This window comes from Furipterus horrens, unplaced genomic scaffold (assembly GCF_987537825.1).
Source record: "Furipterus horrens unplaced genomic scaffold, mFurHor1.1.pri manual_scaffold_9, whole genome shotgun sequence".
NCBI lineage: Eukaryota > Metazoa > Chordata > Mammalia > Chiroptera > Furipteridae > Furipterus > Furipterus horrens.
The window spans coordinates 49,716,038-49,738,823 of record NW_028327179.1 but is presented as its reverse complement, the minus strand read 5'-3'; the positions used below and the strand labels follow the sequence as shown (position 1 = coordinate 49,738,823).

The following is a 22,786-nucleotide window of genomic DNA, read 5'->3' as shown; positions in this document are numbered from 1 at the left end:
CCAAGGGGTTCCCATAAGACTTAGCTGATTTTTCAAAAGAAATTTTGCAGGCTAGACGGGACTAGCAAGAAGTATTCAAAGTGATGAAAAGCAAGGACCTACAACCTAGATTATTCCATCCAGCAAAGTTATCATTTAGAATGGAAGGGCAGATAAAGTGCTTCCCAGACAAGGTAAAGCTAAAGGAGTTCATCATCACCAAGCCATTATTATATAAAATGCTAAAGGGACTTATTTAAGAAAAAAAATCAAAACTATGAACACTAAAATGGCAATAGACTCACAGCTATCAACAATTGAATCTAAAAAAGAAGCTAAGCAAACAAGCAGAACAGAAATGGAATCATAGATATGAAGATCATTTGGATGGTTACCAGTTGGGAAGCAAAGGGAGAGAATGGGAGAAAAGGTGCAGGGATTAAGAAATACAAATTGATAGGTACAGAATAGGCTAGAGGATATTAAGAACAGTATAGAAAATGGAGTAGCCAAAGAACATATATGCATGACCCATGGACATGAGCTAAGGAGAGGATTACCTAAGGGAATGGGGGAGGGGTACTGGGTAGAGGGGGTCAAAGGAGAAAATTTGGGGCAACTTTAATAGCATAATCAGTAAAATATATTTTTTAAAAAACGCAGAGGTAGCTTAGACAGAACTGGCCTCAGAGATATCTGGAACCTGAACTCAGGCACCCACAGAGCTCTCTCCTTGAGAGTAGACTCTATTTTCAATTCAGGTCAGCCATCATTATGAGATTGAAATTATGGCCACAGAGCTTTCTAAGCAGCACCATAGAAAATTCTGGGTAAGGTTTCTGATTGGCCAATCACAGTGTCCTGGGAATGGTGGGCTGTGATTTGCATAGCCAGGGTCATGTACTCACTGCTTTGGCAGAGGTGGGATACACAGTTTGGCAGCCCCCCTCAGCCAGCATGATTGGAATGGAGAAGAGACAGTAACCCAGAAGAAAGCACCCTAGATTAATTTATCAGAAACATGCTTCTATTCTGTCCCTTTTCTAGCACAGACATTCAGGATGGTCTCCAATCTACTGCCCTCACTACATGACTTATTTTCTTTTTCCAAACATGAGCCCTCTGTCCCCCAAAATAAGCTCTTATCCTCACTCCAGGTTTTGCCAATTTCCCTGTCTTTGCTTAATCTCCACTGTTTACCATTCTGCCCGCCATCGTTTCTGCATCCATATAATCCTTGCAGCATCCTGCTCAAATCCTGCTGCTTCCATGGAGCTTTCTGGAACTATGGCAAACTACTCTGATATTTTCTTTTTTGAATTTCTCTTATCTGTGTTCTACACAGATAGAGATTATATTTTTATACTCATAGTACTTAGTAAGAGGCAGAGTCCTAGTGACTGACTCAACTCTAGTTAAGGTGTAAAACTCAGAAATGCATGCCACGTGCTAGGCATTTACATATTAATAAGTACTCATGAAACTTAATAGATTGGGAAATTCATAAATGATCATGTGACTAAATGAGGTCAACAAGGAATAGAACTTGGTCTGCAGTCCTAAGTCATCACTACTGACACTGCACATATCCATGAATTCTCCTTTTAAGTTCATTTTCCTAACACATGGTATTATGCCTGATAAATTGGTCACCAACATAGTTGTTGAAAAAAGGAATGAATGAATGAATATTGAAAAATAGCAAAAGGGTCTAAAGAATACAGTAGAATTTTTTTCTACTGGCATTTGATTTAAAATGGTTTTAATGGAAGATAAAAGATGAAGTTTAATGAAATGTTTTAGAAGTTTTGTTTTAAAGGCTCCAAAGTCTGAAGGCATTTCCTTTAAAATTTATTTTCTTTTCTCTAAAACCTTAAAAGAGTAAGCCATTTTAACCTCTCCTCTCCAGGAATGAGAAGACAACACACATTGCATGGTGTGTGTTTATGCCTACATATTCACATGTAAATACATTCATCATGGTATAATAGAAAAACTGCAAAGCATGTGTCACATTAAATTCTAAATTCTAACAAAAAGTTTGCCATAAGCCATTTCCTTTTTCCCTTTGTTCTTCCTTTAAAATAATGTTCAGCATTTCAGATCACTAAACAAAAGAAAATGACTTGTGCTATTCTCTAGGAAAAAACATCTTCAGTGTCAAACCAAACATTTGTATGATATTTTCCACCATTTATAAAAATCAGTCTTCCAAAACCTCAGGAGATCAACACCATCATCTCCTGGAAAAATAACACTATTCTATGAATTTCACAATGAACCAATCATTCCAACAAGATAATTGGGATAATTGGATTTTTATAATTCTTCTCACCTTAGATCTTTATCCTTCTAGCTTAGTTCCACATGTCAAGTTTTCATAGGAGTTTGCTGGATTGGAATTAACCAGCTAGGTTCTGTAATTTTTTTCTCAAATTCATTCTTTATATGAGATTCTTTATTATAATAATCTCTGAGGTATTTCCCACTTGCACTATTTCAAATCAACAAGAAAAATCAAAAGCACATATAACACTTTGAAAATTCATATTACCCTTAAGATTTCCTCAAATACATACTTAAAACTGAGAGTTCCAAGGAATAATTTTCTGTATCAGTATTAATTTCAGTTCTCATTTCACTGGAACCCTTTGTTGTTGTTGTTACTCTATTTTGTTTTGTTTTCTTTGTTTTTTGGAATCTCTTAATTGGCTTTCGATTTTTAATTAACAATGTACTCTTTTAATTAGCCCCAAGTATTTGCCCTGTGACTTACAACTGAAACCCTTTCTTAACTTCGTGAATTTGCGTAGGGTTTAAATTATAAGTATGAGGAGTGTTTTTCCCTAAACCAGGGATCCTATCACAGTTTTTCTTCCCCACTTTTAAATGAACTTCTTGGGAGCTCTTTAAGACTTGTTCAGAGCAGACCATGCATTAGCTTTGGCAGAATCTGGGTGGAAGAATTTCCTCATCAAACCTTTCTTCAGCCTCATTAACATGAAACTGTTTACACACAACAGGAATCATGACAAACCTTGTCAATTTGTATTTAACACTGCACGACAGGACTGTGATATGTGCAGGACACACTAAGCAAAGGAAGCAAGTTGCTGGATTTGATGGAATTTTTAACATTATTAAGCCACAGAGAGACCAGGTAGTGGTAGCAAAAACTTATTTAAATGATTCCTCCAAATATTTCTATTTCCAAGTGAGAGACAGACAGACAAAGACCGACACACTGACTGGGAGCCTGAGAGACTCAAGTGCTCTTTCTTTTTGTCAAGTTTCTATCTTAAACCTGTTTTACTTTCATTCCTATCGGGGAGGAGGTCCAGGTTTACCTCTCAGGAAGACATTCAGTGTGCTAGGTAAGTTTCATGTAAAATGTTACTTCATGTAATTATCACAACACCTTATAAGGAAGGCATTATTACATATATTGTACCTTTGAGGAAAATAAAATCTCAGAAAGATAACACAGCTAAACAAAATGAATGATGGGCTGAGATTCAAACCCAGCTCCAGCTGATCTCAAAGTATATGGTCTTTCAGATTCTCTCCTACTCTGCTGGGAGGAGATTCACAAAGAAAACATTGGAGGTGGTTTAATTTAAATTCACTTTATTTTATTTTTAAAGATCTTTGAATACTCTTTGGTGTAATTAACAGTTCCCAAGGATCTGATGACCAAGTCTGGCAATTGGTGATGTAGACTAATCGAATGTATTCAGGAACAACTGCCATAATCAAAGCAGAGATGGCATAACTTGCTCCTCTCAACAATAAATGATAATGAAAGATAATACAATAAAGATTAAATTTAAGAAATTGTTTAAAAACAATAAATGGGGATAAAATCATCTCCACATACTGCTAGGATACTCATATAAATTAGCAACTAAAACAACAAAATGCCTAAGAGTTCCCAGGTGATTGAATCTGGTGTTTCTTCTGTCCTTTGGAAAGGCTGGGAAAAGACAACTGGTGAGCTGGGATCTGGACACTTCTTGGGTGGACTTCGTCCAGTTCTACATCCAGATAGGTGGAGAGAGTGCTGCATGCAACAAGCCTGACAGCAGAGAAGAGGGCATCCTCCTCCAGTACAGCAACAATGGGGGTATCCAGTGGCACCTGCTGGCAGAGATGTACTTCTCAGACTTCAGCACACCCAGGTAACCAAACCCTGATGGCCTTCCAGTGGTTTCCAAGGATGATAAAGCTTACACTGTTGTTGAGGTGTTTCCAAAATGTCATTAAGTGTTACAAAAATAGACAAACTCATAAATATCTGGTATGAATGATAGCCTAATATATAAACATTTCATTTCATTTAAGTTTTTGGAGAGAAAGCACTTGGGTTCATATTTGAATTTTTAAAGAATTTGAGAAAAAAATATGACTAGAGAGAAGTGAGACAACTGACCGTTGTTTTCCCAAAGAAACTCTGTGACAGGGATTTTCCAAGTATTTCTGGTTTTTTTTTTTTTAATGCACACATAAAATATGTTCACCTGTTAGATTTAATGGCAAGATGGATTTTGTCAAAAGTCTTCATAGGATGCACCCAGGGCTTGTCCTAGACAACAAAAGAATGAATCTGTGGAGTTTGGATTTTCTAAAAGTTTCCCCTGGTCAATCCCTGTCTTTATTTTGATGGTTGGAGAATATATATAATGAAATGTCTTAGGTAATGACTGTGTTAAGGAGTTTGGGAAAATGCTAATATTTATACCAGGCAATCAGTATATTTATCTATATCTTAATGTTTTTGTTGCAGTTATGTAGTATTTTGAAATTCTGTATTTGTACTTTTAGAGTATTCCTTTTTATAATCTCTGTATTTGCACTTTCACTCAAAGATAAATTTTTTCTTTATATATGTTGAGCAATTATTGAGCTTTAACATACTAAAATTGTCTTTGTTTTACACTTCACAACTGAAACTTGTTTTACTGAAAAAAATTATGATTGAAGAATAGATTCAATTTTTTATAAATTAAATATATTTTATATGCTACTTAAAATATAACTATTTTGTAGAAGGAAGGATCATATGTTTACTGTTTCAAAACACTGAGTAATTTAAAGGTGACATAACTTTCCATAATATAACTAAAGTAGACATACAAATAGACCAACCAAAAGCATTTCTTCTATGGACACATGGGAGAGGGAGCAACCAGAGGAGAGGCGACTATGTAAAACAAGAAATATAACATCTAGGGAGAAAGTCAGGAATGGTGAATGGGAGATGGCACCAGGTGAGAGTCCCCCAGTACAGTAGAGAGGGAATCATAATGGTGCCAAACTGGTTTTAAAAACAATTTAAAATAATCCAAATTATTTGTCCAAGTAACATCATTGTCAATCTGGAAATTATTTAGAGTTCAGTAAAGTGACTAGATTACTATATAGACAAACAAAACTTTAATACTTTTTTCAAATTCCAGAAATATTCAGCTTTCTTTTTATGAGAATTTTTCTTTAGGTCGAGAATATTTCACCAGATTTTCAAAGAGTTTATGACACTAAAATGGCTAAGAAACTCTGAGTTGGAAGAGAGCAGAAAAAGACTCCATTCATGGTTGCTAATACATAAATAAATATAAAAATAACTAACAATTCTAAGAACCTCTGTAAAGAAAACTTCAGAACTACCTTCAGAGATAAAAGAAAACAAATAAGTGGAAAATAATACAGCATCTCTGGATAGGAAAACTTAATATTGTGATATGAATATCTTTTAATTTATGTTTAATGCAATCCAATCAAAACCCTAGAGACATTTTCTTGGAACTATATATCTAGAAATATAAACTGGCAAAATTAGCTTAAACTTTTGGGGAAAAAATGAAGGAATGTCCTACATGATGTTAAAATATGTTCTATAACCAAACTAATTAAAATATGATGATAGTGGTGCATGGATAGAACAAACAATGAAGCCAAACTGGTGCCCTTACATTGACTCAGATACATAATAACTTATACATGAAAAAGAGATATATCAACTATCAATGAGAAAAATGTTTATTCAGTCAACTGGTGTTAGAAAATGATGGGTCAGCTCTTGAGGGAAAATATCAATTTAGATTATTACCTACATCACCAAAAATTGTTGAAGACAGGTTAAATACTCAATATTTAAACATATAGGTTACTCTCTGATTTTGGGAAAAGATCTACATTTTATAAACATAAGTTCCATGGATGAATTGACAAAGAAAATAACTACTTACATAGAAATATACTACATGCAAATATAAAATTACATATGTATGTAACACGTGTATGTCAAAAAACACAGAAAGAAATGCAAAGAAAAAAAACAAACTGAGAAATTATTGCAACTGTTATAAGAAACAGAGTGTCAGTGTTGCTGTAAAGAGCTTATACAAATTATAAGGAAAAACACTAAGATCCCAATAGAAAATTGGGTAAAAAGAATGAGTAGATGTTACAAAAGAGGAAGCATAGACATTTAATAAAACATGAATAATATCCAACTTCTTTTGCAATAATAAATATATCACTTTTTACAGCCAAATGGTCATTTTTAAAAGATAATGCCAAGTGCTTTCTCCATGTAGGAGCAGCAAGACAGGTACTATCACGTCATCCTGCAAAGCATTATGACCCTTCCAGAAAGGAGTTCGGAAAAATCAAGAGCCTTAAACATGGCTAGTTCATTTGCCCTGGTAATGCTCTTTCTAGGAATATTATATTAAGAAATAAACTGAAGTGTAGATAAACCCTTACGAATAAAGATTTTCATCACAAAAATGATATACATCAAAATTTTAACAGAGGCCAATGCCATATAGTAGATTATGGGTGAGTTATCTTTCATTTTTAGTGCATATTTATATTTTCCCGCAATAAGTAGGAATGACTTTGAAAACTTTTGAATGCTATTTTAATGTAATTATATACAAAGGAACAGGTTTGGTTTTTTTTAGGTATTTCTTGAAAATGTCATGACCATTACCATGGTAGTTAAACAACATTGTTCAGTGAATCAAACAGAGCTGAAATATCATCTCCAAAAGATACAGTTCTAGAATAAACATGGACCAGGACTATACCATCTTACAACTTTAAACCTTTTGGCTGATCTATTAAACATAGAAATTTTTAAAAAATATCAGAGGTCAAACAAAACTAACTTTCTATTATTGCTATTCTTGTGATTTTAACAGTTGATAAGAAAGACACAGCTTTCCTTTCCTAACTATACATGATTTGCCTCTATGCAGATTTGTCTATCTGGAACTTCCAGCTGCCTCCAAGACCCCTTGCACCAGGTTCCGCTGGTGGCAGCCTATGTTCTCTGGGGAGGACTATGACCAGTGGGCAGTCGATGACATCATCATTCTGTCGGAAAAGCAAAAGCAGATTATCCCAGTTGTCAACCCAACTTTACCCCAGGTATTTTTTCCATGTCTGAACTCCAAGAAGACAATTATGAAAGTGGATGGGATTAAAGAACTTCTTACTTCCCCAAGCATTTAGTTCTTCAACATGTAATATAAGTTTTCTGAGTTTGCACTTAATTTCTTTTTGTTTGCACTTAATTTTTGTTACCTCTTTATGCTACTAGTTCCCAAGTTATTTAGATGTAAAAAAAAAAAAATTAAAAAAAAATGAAGTCTGGTCAAATCATCAATATGATTATTAGTCTGTTTATAAAATTAGATGCAAAGTGGCAAAATATTTTTAGTAGTTAAGTCATCATCAGAAGAAATTCATGGCAATATAAGAAAATTAGTTAAATTAGAGCTTGGGCTATATTTTCCTAAAAATACAAATAGTACATGGCTCTGCATGTCATAAACTGAAAATTTCTTGTTTGTTTTCAAAGCTATCAAATTATCTTTCTGTGTTCTTTGTATTGTTTCTATTAGAACTTTTATGAGAAGCCAGTTTTTGATTACCCTATGAATCAGATGAGTGTGTGGTTGATTCTGGCTAACGAAGGAATGATTAAAAATGAAACTTTCTGCTCTGCCACGCCATCAGCCATGGTATTTGGAAAATCAGATGGGGATCGATTTGCAGTAACTCGAGATTTGACTCTGAAACCTGGATATGTGCTACAGTTCAAGGTATTTATGCACAAACTTCTTCCCAGGGCAGATCAAGGAGCAAAACATCTTCCATATTTATGTTAAATTGACAAAGGATGCAAATTTTTATATGCTATTGAAGAAGAGACTTAGACAAAGATTCAATAATCTTAAATGGCAAAGATTTTTAGCTCTACCAATAAGGAAGCAGCTTATCACTTTTTAATGAGCCCTAGAAGTTACAGCTATGTCATTGTACTTCTTTAAGTCCTCATGGAACTCTACTAAAAAAAAAAGAAAATTGACTTTTAGGATTTCAATTTGATTGTGACTTAATGAATGCCATGCTTCTGAATGGTACTAGGTAAGTACTCCTTCAGCTTACTAGTGCTTTTAAGACTTGAGAGTTATTTTATGTTTTTACTGTAGCATTTTCAAACAATTTCTCTTCCTTTGATTCTGTAAAGTTTTACTTTAATTATCATTGCTCTCGTAAAAGCTTGTTCTTTTTCAGCACTGTGATAACATGTCAACATGTATAGCAAGTATTTACTTTGACAAGCTCTTTTTTCAGAAGCCTAAACAAAATTTCATTGTATTGGTGAGAAAATCCCATTGGTGAATTCTGGGGTTGAAAGTAATGCAGTTTTAATGAGCTAGCACAACTACATGGTCCTTATATAATGGCAGGATACAGATGCTAAATAATTTACAAATGGAATTATTAAAGAGATCAGATGTTTATAGGCAGCTCTTCAAATATAGTTTCCACTGGAAGTTTCAACAAGGAAGTTGATTAGTGAACTGTTTTCTTCTGTTTAAACTGTGATACTAAACTGTAACAGAAAAGTCATCAATAACAGTATATGACTATTTATTTATTTATTTATTGTTTTTCTATTAGTTGTTTGCTTTTTTCCCCCATTGCTCTCCCCTGCCTTGCCCAATCCCTCCTCTCCCACAATCAATCCCCACCCTGTTGTATCAATATGTTGGTACTGCCTAAAGTGGCAACAAAATAACAGCAATAACAAATACATTTGCAGAATACTATGCTGTTTTTCATCTGATGCCTTTTTTTAATTTAATTAGTCATAAAATCAGGTTAGTATATGTGTTAAAGTCTGCAAGAAGGTATTCTAAATTTACAAAATCTAAACAAAAACATTATTAAATGTTTCAAGTATTTAAACAACCAGTAAGAATGAATAATGCCTAAGAAAAATCTCAATCCTTGAATCACACCAGCAGACTATTGACTTGTGGCTGTTAGTTACTAATAAATTATATTAATTGTCAATCCCCAAATGACCCATATTACATTATTTGGCATCTATAAGAAGACCTTGGTGTCATTTGTACAAAAATGCACAGTGCTGGTAAATTTAAGTGCATCTCAAACACTAGGTACTAGAAAAACCCTCAAGGATCTCAGAAACTAGTAAGTGAGCCAGAAAAGTGAACAGTCACGATACAATCCCAGTAGCATTATAGTTGAAATAGGCTCTGGATGCTACAGGACTACTCATCATAGTGCCTGTCATATGGCAGGTGCTCCAAAAATATATTAGTTGAATAAATTGGTGGATGGATGAATGGATGGATGAGTTGAAATTGGAAGTCTCTGGAAATACAGACTTAGCCAACTGAACAATGGAGGGGGAGGAATTCCAGTTAGAGAGAACAGAATGTGCAAATATATGAAAATACATGAAAGTGCAAATGAGAATGGAAAATTTGGAAACTTTAAAGAGTTTGAAAAATGCACCACAAAGGTGACTAAGTTGATCCTTATTGACTTTGTATTACCCACTAAGCCAGATGGACATTAATCCAAGAGCAATGACTCATGGAAGATTTTTAACCCGGTGAGTACAAGAATCAGACCTGTGTTTCATAAAGATCATTTTGGCAGCAGTATGAAGGTTAGCAGAAGGGGAAACTGCAATCAACAAGTACATTGATTCATTCATTTATTCAGCAAATATTTATACAGCCTCTACTATGTACCAGGGTCTGTTCTAGGCTATGGAAAGAAATAGGGATAGAGAGTGTGAACTAGAGTGGTGGAGGGTGGTTACCATTTTATAAAGGGTTGTCAAGTTAGCCTCACTGATAAAATTACTTTTAAGTTAAGGCCTATAAAATGTAAAGGAGCCAGTCATGAAGCTATTTGGGAAATAGCATTCCAGACACTAGGAACAAAAAGTACAAAGCCCTTGAAATAAAAGTGTGATTTGAAAAGTTCAAGAAATCATAAGGACACCATTGTGACTAGAGCAAAGAGAGTGAAAAAAAAAAAGGAGACAAATTGAAAAAATAAGGTCAGTCTTTGACTTCTGCTGTGAATAAAATGGCTAACAGAAGAGTGACGTAATCTGACTTAGGCTTTTAAAGAATCACTCTGGCGACTGCACTAGGAGTACAAAGGCAGAGACAAGGGTAGAAGCAGAAAGACCAGCTGGGCTTCTGTTGTAATGAGCAAAGTAGAACTTGGACATGTATGATAGTGGAAGAGGCAGGGAAAAGTGCTCAGACTATTGAGTTATCCTGAGTAAAGTAAGAATCCAAGAGCAGCCATGAATGTAAAAAATAAGGAGTCCAGGTTAAGGCATAGATGAGGTTATAAAGATAAGTAGGTGGATCTGAGAGATGTTAAAAGAGTCTAGTTAACAAGTGATTTATTGGTGACCTACTGGGTGATAGAGTGGATTCTAGAATGACTCCCACATTTCTGGTTCCAGTCACTGAAATTAGAAATACAAGGGGAAACCTAAAAAAAATCTAGAATCATCTTCTGGAGTGTGGGTCCTTTGTAGTACAGGCTTTCCCCACAAGGTGAGGATTCCAGGAACCCATCTGTATTAGTGTACCATCTGGCATTGTTGTGAGAGGCTGCATTCAGGTTCAATGAATTCTTTTTGAAGACTTTCAATGTATTTGCCCATTTTATGATGGGTAATTTACAAGCACACCTGACCACACCATGCTGAGTGTTCAGCCAGCAGTTTTTGACCAAAAACATCATGACCCCCATGCCCCACCCTCCCTATTCACCTGATCTCTCCCTAAGCAAATTTTTATTTTGTTCCCCTGGATGAAAAAAGTCCTCAAAGGGCAACATTTTGCCGATGTGGAAGAAGTGAAACAAAAAATGGCAGAAGCACTAAAAGTCATCAAAATTAATGAGTTCAAACACAGTTTGAGCCGGAGAAAAAAACATTTCAATAGGTGTATTGCATCAGATGGAGAGTACTTTGAAGGTGATTGAAGGTGATTGAAGTTTAAGCATGTAAGAATAAATAGACAATTTTTATAAATAAATTTCTTTTGGGGGGTTTCTCATACAGAAAGAGGGGAGTTTGTTTTAGGGTGGTGGATAATGTGAACAGATGTGCACTTGTGGAACTATGGTTGCCTGTGGACTGTTGAAATGGAAATGCACAGGAAGCAGTTATGGACATTGTCCAGTGAGCTGGAGAGAGGCCACATCTGAGAGTCATAAATATTCAGGTGGAATTTGAAATTAGGATTGTGAATGAGATTATGAGCATGTATAGAGTAAATACATAAAAAGCCAACTATTGAATCCTACAAAACATCAACAGTTAAGAGGCAGGCTAAATGATCAATTTTAAAAAGCAACTTGTTACAATGAAAAAGTTCCATTGACTTGCCTACTTTAGACATAAAGGCAATCGTAATAAGTCTAGGACAATATGCTATGCGTTGCATCCCGTGTGATTACTTGAACCACATGGCTACCATAGGCTATGCTTACTTATGGGTAATGTATTAAAAAGAACTTGTATTAGGAGAGTTGAATCACACATCTGAAAGGGTCAAATCTTTACTGATATTCTTGACTTTTAACTATATGAGGGGGGACCCCCAAAACCCAGATTTTATCTATAAGAAACTGTATTTATTCTTCATGTTTAAGTTTCAGTCACCTTCAAAGTACTCTCCATTTGATGCAATACACCTATTGAAACATTTTTTCTACTGCTCAAAACAGTTTTTAAACTCATCTATTTTGATGCCTTTTACTACTTCTATTATTTTTTGTTTCACCTCTTCCACATCAGCAAAACACTTCCCTTAAAGGACGTTGTTTTTTATTTTTTTATTGTTGTTCTATTACAGTTCTCCCAATTTTTCCCGTTACTCTCCCCTGCCCAGCCCACCCCACCTTCCACAGTCAACCCCCACCCTGTTGTACATGTCCATGGGTCATTCATACATGTTCCTTGACTAGACCCTTCCCCGTCTTTCCCTCCTTATCCCCCTTTACCCTCCCCTTTGTTTGCTGTCAGTCTGTCCCTTGTTTCCATGCCTCTGGTTCTGTTTTGTTCATTTGTTTATTTTGTTCATTAGGTTCCTCTTATAGGTGAGATCATATGGTATTTCTCTTTATTCATCTGGGGAAACAAAAAAGTCACTTAGGGTGATATCAGGTGAATAGAGAGGGTGGGGCAGGGGGTCATGCTGTTTTTGTTCAAAAACTGCTCAACACTCAGTGTGGTGTGGGCAAGTACACTCGTAAATCTTAAATCACCCATCATGAAATGGGCAAACATGTTCAGAGTCTTCAAAAAAAAATTCATTGAAGCTGTATGCAGCCTCTCACTATAATGCCAGCTGGTGTACTGATACAGATGGGTACCTAGAACACTCACCTAGCAAGGGAAGCCTGTGCTACAAAGGGTTCACCCTCCAGAAGAAAATTCTGGGGTTTTTTAGGTATCCTATTATATAAATTTGGATTTATGAATCACAATAAAATTTTTACTAGCTAAATTGTAAATCCTTCTGAGAGATGGTTTCTAGGTCTGACAATGAAAATAAGGAAAATACAGAATTCTTTTGAAAGACTGGATCATACTACAGATAGTCATAAGGAGGAACTGGTTGACCTATGAGCTCTGGTTCAATACTATTTGCCTATAGCCCTACCTTTCTCCCATCCTTTACTCTTTGGTAATGATTGTGTTATTTTGAGTCCTTACTTCAATTTTTTTTCTATTGAATTTGACTATTCTTTTTTCATAGTTTTATATGGTAAAATTCTATGGTAGTTCCCAGTAGCAAAAGAAATAAAATATGAATAGAACATTTATATAAGATAGCATATAATTATATAAATATCAGGAAAAGATCTTGACATTTATAATTATAAAAGGACAAACTAAAACTAATAAAATAATTTATACATTTATTAAATTAGAAGGAAACTGTCTTAACTAGAATAACACTCAATGTTGTGGTAAAACTGACACATTTGAAACCAACTGATTAAAAATGGGCACATATAAATAGAATATTTAAAGGGTGTCTATATTTGACTTAGTAATACTGTACCTAGTCCCTGGCTGATTTGGCTCAGTGGATTGAGCGTCAGCCTGCAAGCTAAGTGTCGCTGGTTCGATCTTCCAGTCAGGGCACATCAGAAAAGGAAAACTCTGACTCCAAAAAACCTCCGCTGCCTTGCGGCATACCTCTTCAGGGGAAAGGCTAAGGGAGTAAACCCCGACAGAAAATCCGGAGCCGGAGTCCCTAAGGCGGTTTGACGTTGTAGTCAACACCGGCAACTCCTGCGGCGCACCTGAAGCCAACCTGTATTGACTCCGTCTTTCCCTTGGATCCTTCAGCTGCGAAGAGAGGGGGGGGGGTCTGCTGCAGGGGCAACAGCAGACCCTCCATATCACCCTGCCCAGGCTCTGTAGCTTCAGCTTCACTGGAGAGGACACTCCAGCATCATCGCAAGATGTCGATTCAACACGGGAGGAGACAGATACCGTGTCACTCCTGAGTCGGACTGCACAGCCATTCTCGGCAGTGCAGATAGACTCTTAAGAAGCTACACCATCGTCTCTCGAGACGGACGGCTGCCGACGACGACTGTACCTAGGAATTTATCTGGTGATAACAAATTAATTGAAGAAAAAAGATACATTCTTTGCAATGCTGCATATAATACTAAAACAATATATTAAATAGAAAGTAGGAAGAAAGTTCTAGAAGTGTGATAACTTTGACTATGTGACCAAAATATACACTTCTTTATAAAGATTAGAAGATTTAAAAAATAGAGAAATAAAAATATTTATGTTAGGGCATTGGGATTTAGGTTGCATTTTTAAAAACTTTTATGCTATTAATCCTATGTTGACATTCCTCTACATAAGTGTAGGGTGATAATATAGTCTTATTTCTGAATTATTTTGATTATTTGATGCTGTGACAAAAACTAGGCTATTTCATGTAAGCTGACAATGATTTCTTACTGGGCTTTGGCAAGAAAATCAAATAAAGCTGTTCGTTCCACTAAAGCAAAGAGGACAGTCCTCTCTTCAGGTAACCTTCATGTTCTGAAGAGGACAGCTTTTCATCTTATGCTTCCCTCTGTTTATACCATCTGGGAAAGGAGAAGAAAACAGTCCGTGGTTTCTTGGCTTTTGTCCAAGGTTCAAACATCACAGATACAGTGCTTCTCTCTTTCCTCCTATAACCCCCTAAAATTCACAAAATGGGCAGCTGGTTCAGCTTTCTACCAAAAAGCACCTATTGCTTGCCTAAACAAAGATTTCCAGAACATATGGAAGGGTCTTGGTTGAAAATGAGCTTCAGGTCTTATCATTGTCAGTTTAATGCGGACTCAGTAGAAAGGGCCCTGGTTACTGTAGCACTTAATTTGTTAAATAATGACTTGGAACTAAAATCTTGTGTATTCTGGCTTCCCTTTTATAGATAAATACAGGGTGTGCCAATCAGTTCAGCAGTGCTGCCCCAGTTCTCCTTCAGTACTCTCATGATGCTGGTATGTCCTGGTTTCTGGTGAAAGAAGGCTGTTACCCAGCTTCTGCAGGCAAAGGATGTGAAGGAAACTCCCGAGAACTGAGTGAGCCTACCGTGTATAACATTGGAGACTTTGAAGAATGGACAAGAATCACCATTGTTATTCCAAGGTCCCTTGCATCCAGGTATCTTTCTTATTATGTGCTATAGCTGCTGTTTCTTGGGAGCATAAATTTATCTCAATATCTTTATTTCATGCATCTTAATAAACTAAACCAATTCTTATTATCTAGCTTTATCTATTCAAGTAGTGACTGTTGAGGAAAGGAGCACTGTAACAAAATTCCCAGAGCAGAGATATGAGTGTGTGTACACATGCACACATTCATGCTTGTGAAACAAATTTACTCACTCATTTATTCATCTGTTCAACAAATATTTATCGAGCACTGTTTTGGGCACTGAGAGTACAGCTGTGAACAGAAGATGTTAAAGGCTAAAAGGGTTATGTCATTATATCATATTTCACTTTACATAGATTTTTTATGAATTAATGCCTCACTGTACAGACAATTTGAAATATCTCACAATATAAAAGATCCCTTTAAATGACTAGTACAATAACTATTACAACAATAGATAGAAAGATTAAAATTCAGTTGACAGAGGAATGAAATAAATGGATCAAGAACTTCAAGTGAATTAGTTTCATTAATGGGGCAATAAATGTAACTCTTATAGTTTCCTGACAGCTAGGACAAAGGGGGAAAATATAGAATCATTTAGTTCTCATTGTTGGGTAAAAAGAAACAAAATGTATACATTCTGATATTTTTAAAGATACATTTTTTCCATGCTCAATATTATAGAATAAATATATAGTATGTATATATATTCTTATGCCAAGTAGAGTAGGTAACACAGAGATCAGTATTTTTAACTGTAGTTTTATGGAAGATAAAGGAACATTTTTCAAGTGGACACTTTTTAATTGAACCGTGGAACATAACATTAAATTGTGATTCAATCAAGGCATTTCTGTGTGGCACTAACATAATACAATAAGTGTATTTGCACTGCCTTCTGCAGATATAACTCATTATGTGGTTGGCATATCATTATTGCCACTTAGCAATATATTTAGTTTGCTCTCTTCCTAGAATATGCTATCCCCACTCCCTTCAAGGTTTGACACGGTCTAATGAAATATGAGTGAAAATGAAGCATGTGACTTTAAGAGCCACGTGCATTTTGTCATGTTCCCTGCTTCATAAAACATTTTAAAATGAAGCTTACATTAATCTGGGTGTCTGAGTGTCTACAAAAAGCAGATTTCCTCCACTGGACATATAGCATTATCAAGAAATAAGCTTTGGTTGGGTTAAGCCACAGAGACTGGGGGCTGTTTGTTACAACAGCATAACTCACCTCATCCTGACTGATGCAATGATAAAAGCTGAGCAATCTGTAGGAGTGGCTTAATCATAAAGTTCTTGGAGACCATTCTGTTTGTGACTCTTTCACCAAACTAATCATCAAATTGCTGTGTATCATCTAGCTAGATAAGTTGGTTGTGCTCTCTGCCTCCTTTGTTACTTAGATGTGCATCCCTCAAAACTTTACACCATAGGCTTCAGTAGACAAACTTGCCGTTACAGCATCAGCACTAAGTTTCTGATCTCATAATCTATATCAGGTCAGGGTATGGACATGGCTCCCTGGATATGGCTCCTCTGGATCCATAGGCCTATAAACTAAAAAGACATATCCACCCATATCCAACATTGGATAACCACAACAGACACTCTCACTAAAAATAATAATAATAATAAAATAAGGTAAAGAATGGGAAGCACATAGCAGACACCAGTTGTAGGAATTCTGAAAGCCAGCAAGATACTTGTTACTAGTGACTCCCTCTCCCACAAAATAAGGTCCAAAACAAGAAAGTTTTTTTGAGTAAGACCGTTCTGCTCCCTAATCTATTCTTCCCAGCTGTTGGTTCTACTTTCTAGGCTTCACCCTCTGAAACACCTTTCATTTTCCATAAAAATATGTCTGTGCTTGCAGCTAAATCTCCATTTCATCCTGCTTTCTGCCCATCTCAAGCTGGACATGCAGCCCTTGTATTTCTCACCTCCACCACTGCCTGCTTTTCCACATGTTTTTCTGAAACTGGCCCAAACACAGCTCATCCAAATAGATAGGTGCAGCACGCCATGAAGTTGGGAACATCAGACGGTGCATCTTTGCTATGATGGCTACAATATAAGGATGCTGGAAGACATCACTACAAAAGTGGTTAACAGAATCAAGAGCCAAAAACAAATCTGGTTTGAATCCCCAAAGCCATATAATAATCAGTGGAACCTGAAGCTGTTGTTTGATGTTGGGTGTAATAACCCAATTGATAAAGCCATATATGAGAAATAAGAGAAATTTGTCCTTAATATCACAAAGTGGGTCAATATTGTGAGGCTACCAATGTATCAATATTTTCTTGGACCTCAGCTTTTGGCAGAAGAAATATTCTCCAATAGAATCCATCTTCCTGGTTAATTTGAATAATATCTGGCTTATTGGTTAGTGGCATTCCTGAAGAAGAGCAGTCTGCTGAAGAATAGTAAATATGTTTCTACTTTAACCCGAGTAAATGAGCTGTTGTTGTTCCTTCCGCAGTATGTTAAACTCAGATATCTCCAAATGCCATTTTGGAAAGCTGAGAATTCTAAATGTGAAAATTGTCAAAATTTGAAGCTATTTTGCCACAAAGCAACATGCTTATAATAATTGCCTAGAACATTGCTCTTTCACAAATAATTCTAAGCTGATTTCTCAAAGGAGCAGTTTGTGCTCATATTAATTTTCCTGGTTCTTTCCTACAGAGGAGAGATGTTGATAGTGGTAAGTAAGCTGGTACATCCCTCCTGACTCTCAGCAGCACCCCCAACCGAACAGTTTCCCATGCAGCCTGCTTTATGCAGACTGCATAAAGTTGATCTATGGGGGGGGGGGGGTTAGAAACACCTTTGCTTAGTAATCTGCAGAATGTCCCCCTCCATCACCATCCATCACAGTGCACCTCTGCACAGAACAAGCAGGTGCACAAGAATGTTCCTTGTTTGAGACACAAATGTATCACCTCTCTTAAGTGTGGTAGAAGAGGGCAGTGTAAAAACCAATTCTTCAGATCACTCAGGCATCCTCCGAGCAAAGGTAATTGGTGAAGGGAACAGAGAGTCTCATCTTTCATTTCTTCTTTATCTGAGACATGCAGGACAAAGAGGAAAGTTTGTTCAATAATTTGAATAGTTAAACCACACTATAGTTTATTTCTAGTAAAACAACATAAGATAAAATTCTGTCTTTTTCTCAATTATTACTTCCTTCAACTCCAGACCTTCCTGAGAATCAGGTAGAAGACCTCTATTACATACTATCATAGCTCTGTGTCCTGCTTAATGGTGATAGTTATTAGAGTTGCACATTTACATTTCTTTGTCCTGGGGATTGATTAAGTGTACCTCCTCACTCGACTGTGGGCTACATGAAGACACGCACCGTGTAGGATTTCCACTTCTCATCATATGTCTGCCCTGGTACTGTGCCCTGGTACATGCTTTAGGCACTTGGTAAATGCTGGCTGAATGAAGGGATGATGAATGAGGAATAAGGACCAGCAATAGGTTACAGACTACAGTGAAGACACCTCCCTTTTTAAAGTATGTTTTCCAAAATAAATTTAATGCTTTTCAGCAAGAAGTCATTGTTCTGAAGTCCACTATGTCTCTGAAAAGGCATAAGTAGCACATACGCACATGTGCACCCATAAAAATATTAACAATTTCAAAGCTATATCTCCTCTGTTTTTTTGTTTTTTTTTAAGCAAACTATGTGGCATCTAGACATTCTTATAAACTTATCTTTGGCTGACTTTTTTCCTCCCTTCTTCTCTCTATGCTTATATTTTTAGTAAATTCTTACTAGTTCTTCCTTTTATTCCATCAACCCAAAGGTTGTTAAATTACTTGAGCTCAATTCCAAGACTATGCTACCAAGAGAACAGAATAGCAATAGGTATAGGAACCAGGTACAACTTGGAGAAATTTCAGTGAAGCAAATCTTGCTCAAGTTGTAGTCAGTGTAACCTCTGTTTCTTTGAGCTGCACCTTCCCACTAAACAGCAACTCGCAAAGATTAAAAGAAGGAAAGAAGGTACCAATTCTTGCCCTTTCACTCTGGAATATAGGTTTCCAGCAAGAACTCTCAGATATGATTCACCATGTCCTACCTGTACTCACCCTATTAACAAATGATTACTCATTTTGTTTTGAAGATTTAAATATGAATTCATTAATACTGAGCTCCTGAGGTCCTTCACCTTCTCAAATATCTAAAAGCACTCCATGCTTCTTGGTTCTGTAGCAGCCTTAGGATCTATAATCGGGGTGCCGCCCTCTATCTGGCCAAATTAGACCTTGACGTTTTTATTATTATAATGAAGATTACAGGACCCCAAGAATCAGAGATAGATTAAAGGGCTCCACTTACTCTTCATCCACTATCAAATTACCAAAGCTTCTAGAATTCTACCTAAAAGTAGGATTCTTCAACTTTCTGAATGCATCTGGGCCTCCATCTGAGGCTGCTCCTTCTGTGAAGCAGAGCAGTTGATGGAGAGATGCCATCTTCTTGCCTGGGTGGGACAGCTTGCATGGAGAAAATAAGTTGTTCTTACCTCTTTTTTTCCTTTAATTTTCCATGGGGAAGAAGTTATGGACCCATGTTTCTCTATATTCTATTATAGAAAAAGAGAAAGCAAGTATGACTTCTAATCAAATAGGACTTAATCAGGAACCGGTGTGTTTTCCTCTCTTATTATAGATACGCAGCCTATATTTTGGAAGGGCCACAGAGGCCTTACCATTTTCTTCATGAGCAATTGGCAAAAACTATGTTTGTCAATTCCATTTACTTCAAGAGGAAAAATATCTTCACAGGATAAATAACATTACAACCCAATAGGAAGAATTTTCCTAAGGTCTATGACTCTTCAATTGTATTTCCCTTTTTCTTTTCTTTTTTTTTTTGTTTATATTTTTCTAATATTTAATTCAGTTGTCTTTTGCCTTAAAAAATAAGACCAATGTATTTCGAATTAGCTCCAAAGAAAATAAAAGCTGTGTTCACCTTCTTCTTAACACACTGAGAATGTTTGTTAAGACTGTGTTAATAGATGATTAAGCTCTGAACACTTTTACTTCTAGTTAACAACACTGTTGGTTACATTTTGCAAATTTGCCAAAAGTGAGTAACTTAATACAATAAAGAAAAAATCATAGTTATAGTTCAGTGTTGCCAAATTGCCAAAGCTTCTTGAAGAGGCAGAAAGAAATGTGTTCTGATACTGACATATTATTTTCACAATGAAAGAGGAAGAAGGAAACATCTTTGTCTGCAGTTATCTTTGACAATCCTCATTAATCTTTAAGATTCTTTACCATTGTTTACTGATTCACTCCAAAGTCTATAAACATTGGCAACAAAATTAATTGAAATCTAGATAATATAATCCCTCTTCCCTCTTTGATATGAGTAGAACTGAGAAAGAAAATGTATTTTCCTGATACAAAATTATAGATGGGTACAAGTTTCTATATACTGAAAAAGGAAAGGGATATATTGAAAGGATTGAAAAGATTGGAAAGCAGCTGAGACAAGTATTAGTTTGGCAGCCTCAAAACTGTTGTGGGGGGGAGAAGGACTGGGCAGTAGCCCAGCCCGCTGGTGTTCCAGGGTTTTGAAGCACTGGGACCAGGTCACTCCTTTGTTTCTTGGCAGTTAACCAGTGTTCACTGGTGGCCCAGCTGGTTGCTAAGAGTTCATAAAATGAGCTTCTTGAAGAATTGAAGATGAGAAGTGAAGAGGAAGGCAACAGTTGGGAATAAAGCTGTCAGTACAAACTTTACTCTTTCCTACCAGAATCATACCAGTGGCAACTAGGGAGAGCCCTCTTATATGTCCTAGCAAAGAATATTCTATCTGGTGGTTTCAAAAATTTCCAAATAGCCTCTTAAAATATACAGGTAAAAACCTATGATATGTTCCTAGACATCAAAAATCTTTCATACCTGATATCCTCATGATATTAAAACATATATGCTGAAGAAGAAATCAGGAAGTTTTGAGAAAGCTCTGAGAGAGACACCTTATGAAGGTTAAGTGTCCAGTCAGGTAGATGAGTTAAAATAAATATTTAATCTCTCTTTAATTCTTTTAACTGTTTTATAATTGAGTGCTTAGCTGTGAGATGTTGGTACAAGAAACATGTGTTGTTTTTTCCAGCAATAAGATCAGATTCCGATGGATACAGGAAAGCAGCTCTCAGAAGAATGTACCTCCCTTTGGTTTGGATGGAGTGTACATATCTGAGCCTTGTCCCAGTTATTGCAGTGGCCACGGGGACTGTGTTTCAGGGATGTGTTTCTGTGACCTGGGGTACACCGGTAAGGCCTCAGACATGTGTCTGATTGTTTGTAAAATATGTATCTCTAGTTACTACATATCATGTCACTTCTTCCAAGGAAATAGATTCTAAGTTTGTTCTTCTTTAAGTCCTAATTGTAGGAATTTGCAACCTAAGTACATGAGTTGCTAAAATATTTTGTAGTTTTGAGCTAAGGGAGGAAAACATGGTAACACAAATTTTTATTAGTAATAATAATTAACATTGAGTTCCTACTTCATACTATGCACTATAGTAAATGCCTTTTATTTCATCTCATTTAATTTTAACAATAATCCTATGCTAACAATAATACTGTTGTTTCCATGTTTGCATTTGAGGAAACTGAGGCAAAGAGAGATTTAGTAACTCTAATAAGGTCACACGACCAGAAGTTGCTGGAGCTAGTCTTCAAACACTTGTAGTCATTTTCTAAAACCCAAGCCCAAGCTTTTAATCACTTGGCTTCAAGTGCTCCCTATGCTCTCTACATTGCTTTTTATAAGAAGTGTAATTTTATACTTTTAAAGTAAAAATCCAATTATGAAATGATCAATTCAAGATGACAAAGAACTTTAAAAGAAAAGTATTTTTTGACCACAGCCACCCTTTATGTTGTTATAAGCAAAAATAAAAAGGGAGCTAGGATTAAAGAATAAAGTTAAAGAAAAAATATTATAAGCTTCAAAATCTTTTTTATAATTTCTTCTGGTGCCAACTTCAAACAGATCCTTCCCAGCTTTTCAGTGCCTGCCCTTGTTGAAGCGTGACCAAAGGCAAACATATGTTGTCCCAGACCTTCTGTGTAGAGTGCTGTCACTTGTGGTTCAGGGTGGGTTTTTTAAACCTGGGATTAATTCCCCCTATTGATCCTCTAATAGAAGGACAACAAATAAACAAATTTTACTTTGGACAAAATCTATTTCTCAGTTTGTGCAAGTCTCTGAGTAGCAAGAGCCATGGAAATGTGTGGTCCCCAATATCTCTCTATTAAAAAAATAAACAATATAGAGGCAGAATAGTGTTTTTGATAATGGTAGTGATGGCTGGATTTCAGACAGACAATTGTGAGATACAGATTTTCATGTGGTTTCTTTCCCCTAACACCTGAGCAAATGTTTCCTTTGCCCGTGTGCTGAATGTACTTTACAAAGCCTCTCTCTCCTATGCATTTCTTTTCTCGGAAGCTGCACAAGGAACCTGTGTGTCTAATGTGCCTAGTCACAGTGAGATGTTTGATAGGTTTGAGGGGAAGCTCAGCCCTCTGTGGTACAAGATAACAGGAGGCCAGGTTGGAACCGGCTGTGGAACACTTAACGATGGCAAATCTCTCTACTTCAACGGCCCAGGGAAAAGGGAAGCACGGACTGTCCCTCTGGACACCAGGAATATCAGGTAAGTCATTAATTGGTACACTTATCCATGAACATTG

The 22,786-nt window shown here is 36.2% G+C and overlaps 1 protein-coding gene across 3 annotated transcripts in view; it reads left to right on the top strand.

Annotated features, from left to right (window-relative positions):
- The window catches only part of RELN (reelin), a 650,203-nt gene that overhangs the window by 520,330 nt on the left and 107,087 nt on the right, over positions 1-22,786 (top strand). For all 3 annotated transcript variants that reach the window (XM_090287313.1, XM_090287314.1, XM_090287312.1), the window contains exons 25-30: positions 3,952-4,157; positions 7,242-7,413; positions 7,890-8,090; positions 14,802-15,034; positions 21,195-21,355; positions 22,542-22,749. In XM_090287313.1, the coding sequence (XP_090143439.1) occupies positions 3,952-4,157; positions 7,242-7,413; positions 7,890-8,090; positions 14,802-15,034; positions 21,195-21,355; positions 22,542-22,749 (1,181 nt within the window). The remainder of the gene's footprint in view (positions 1-3,951; positions 4,158-7,241; positions 7,414-7,889; positions 8,091-14,801; positions 15,035-21,194; positions 21,356-22,541; positions 22,750-22,786) is intronic.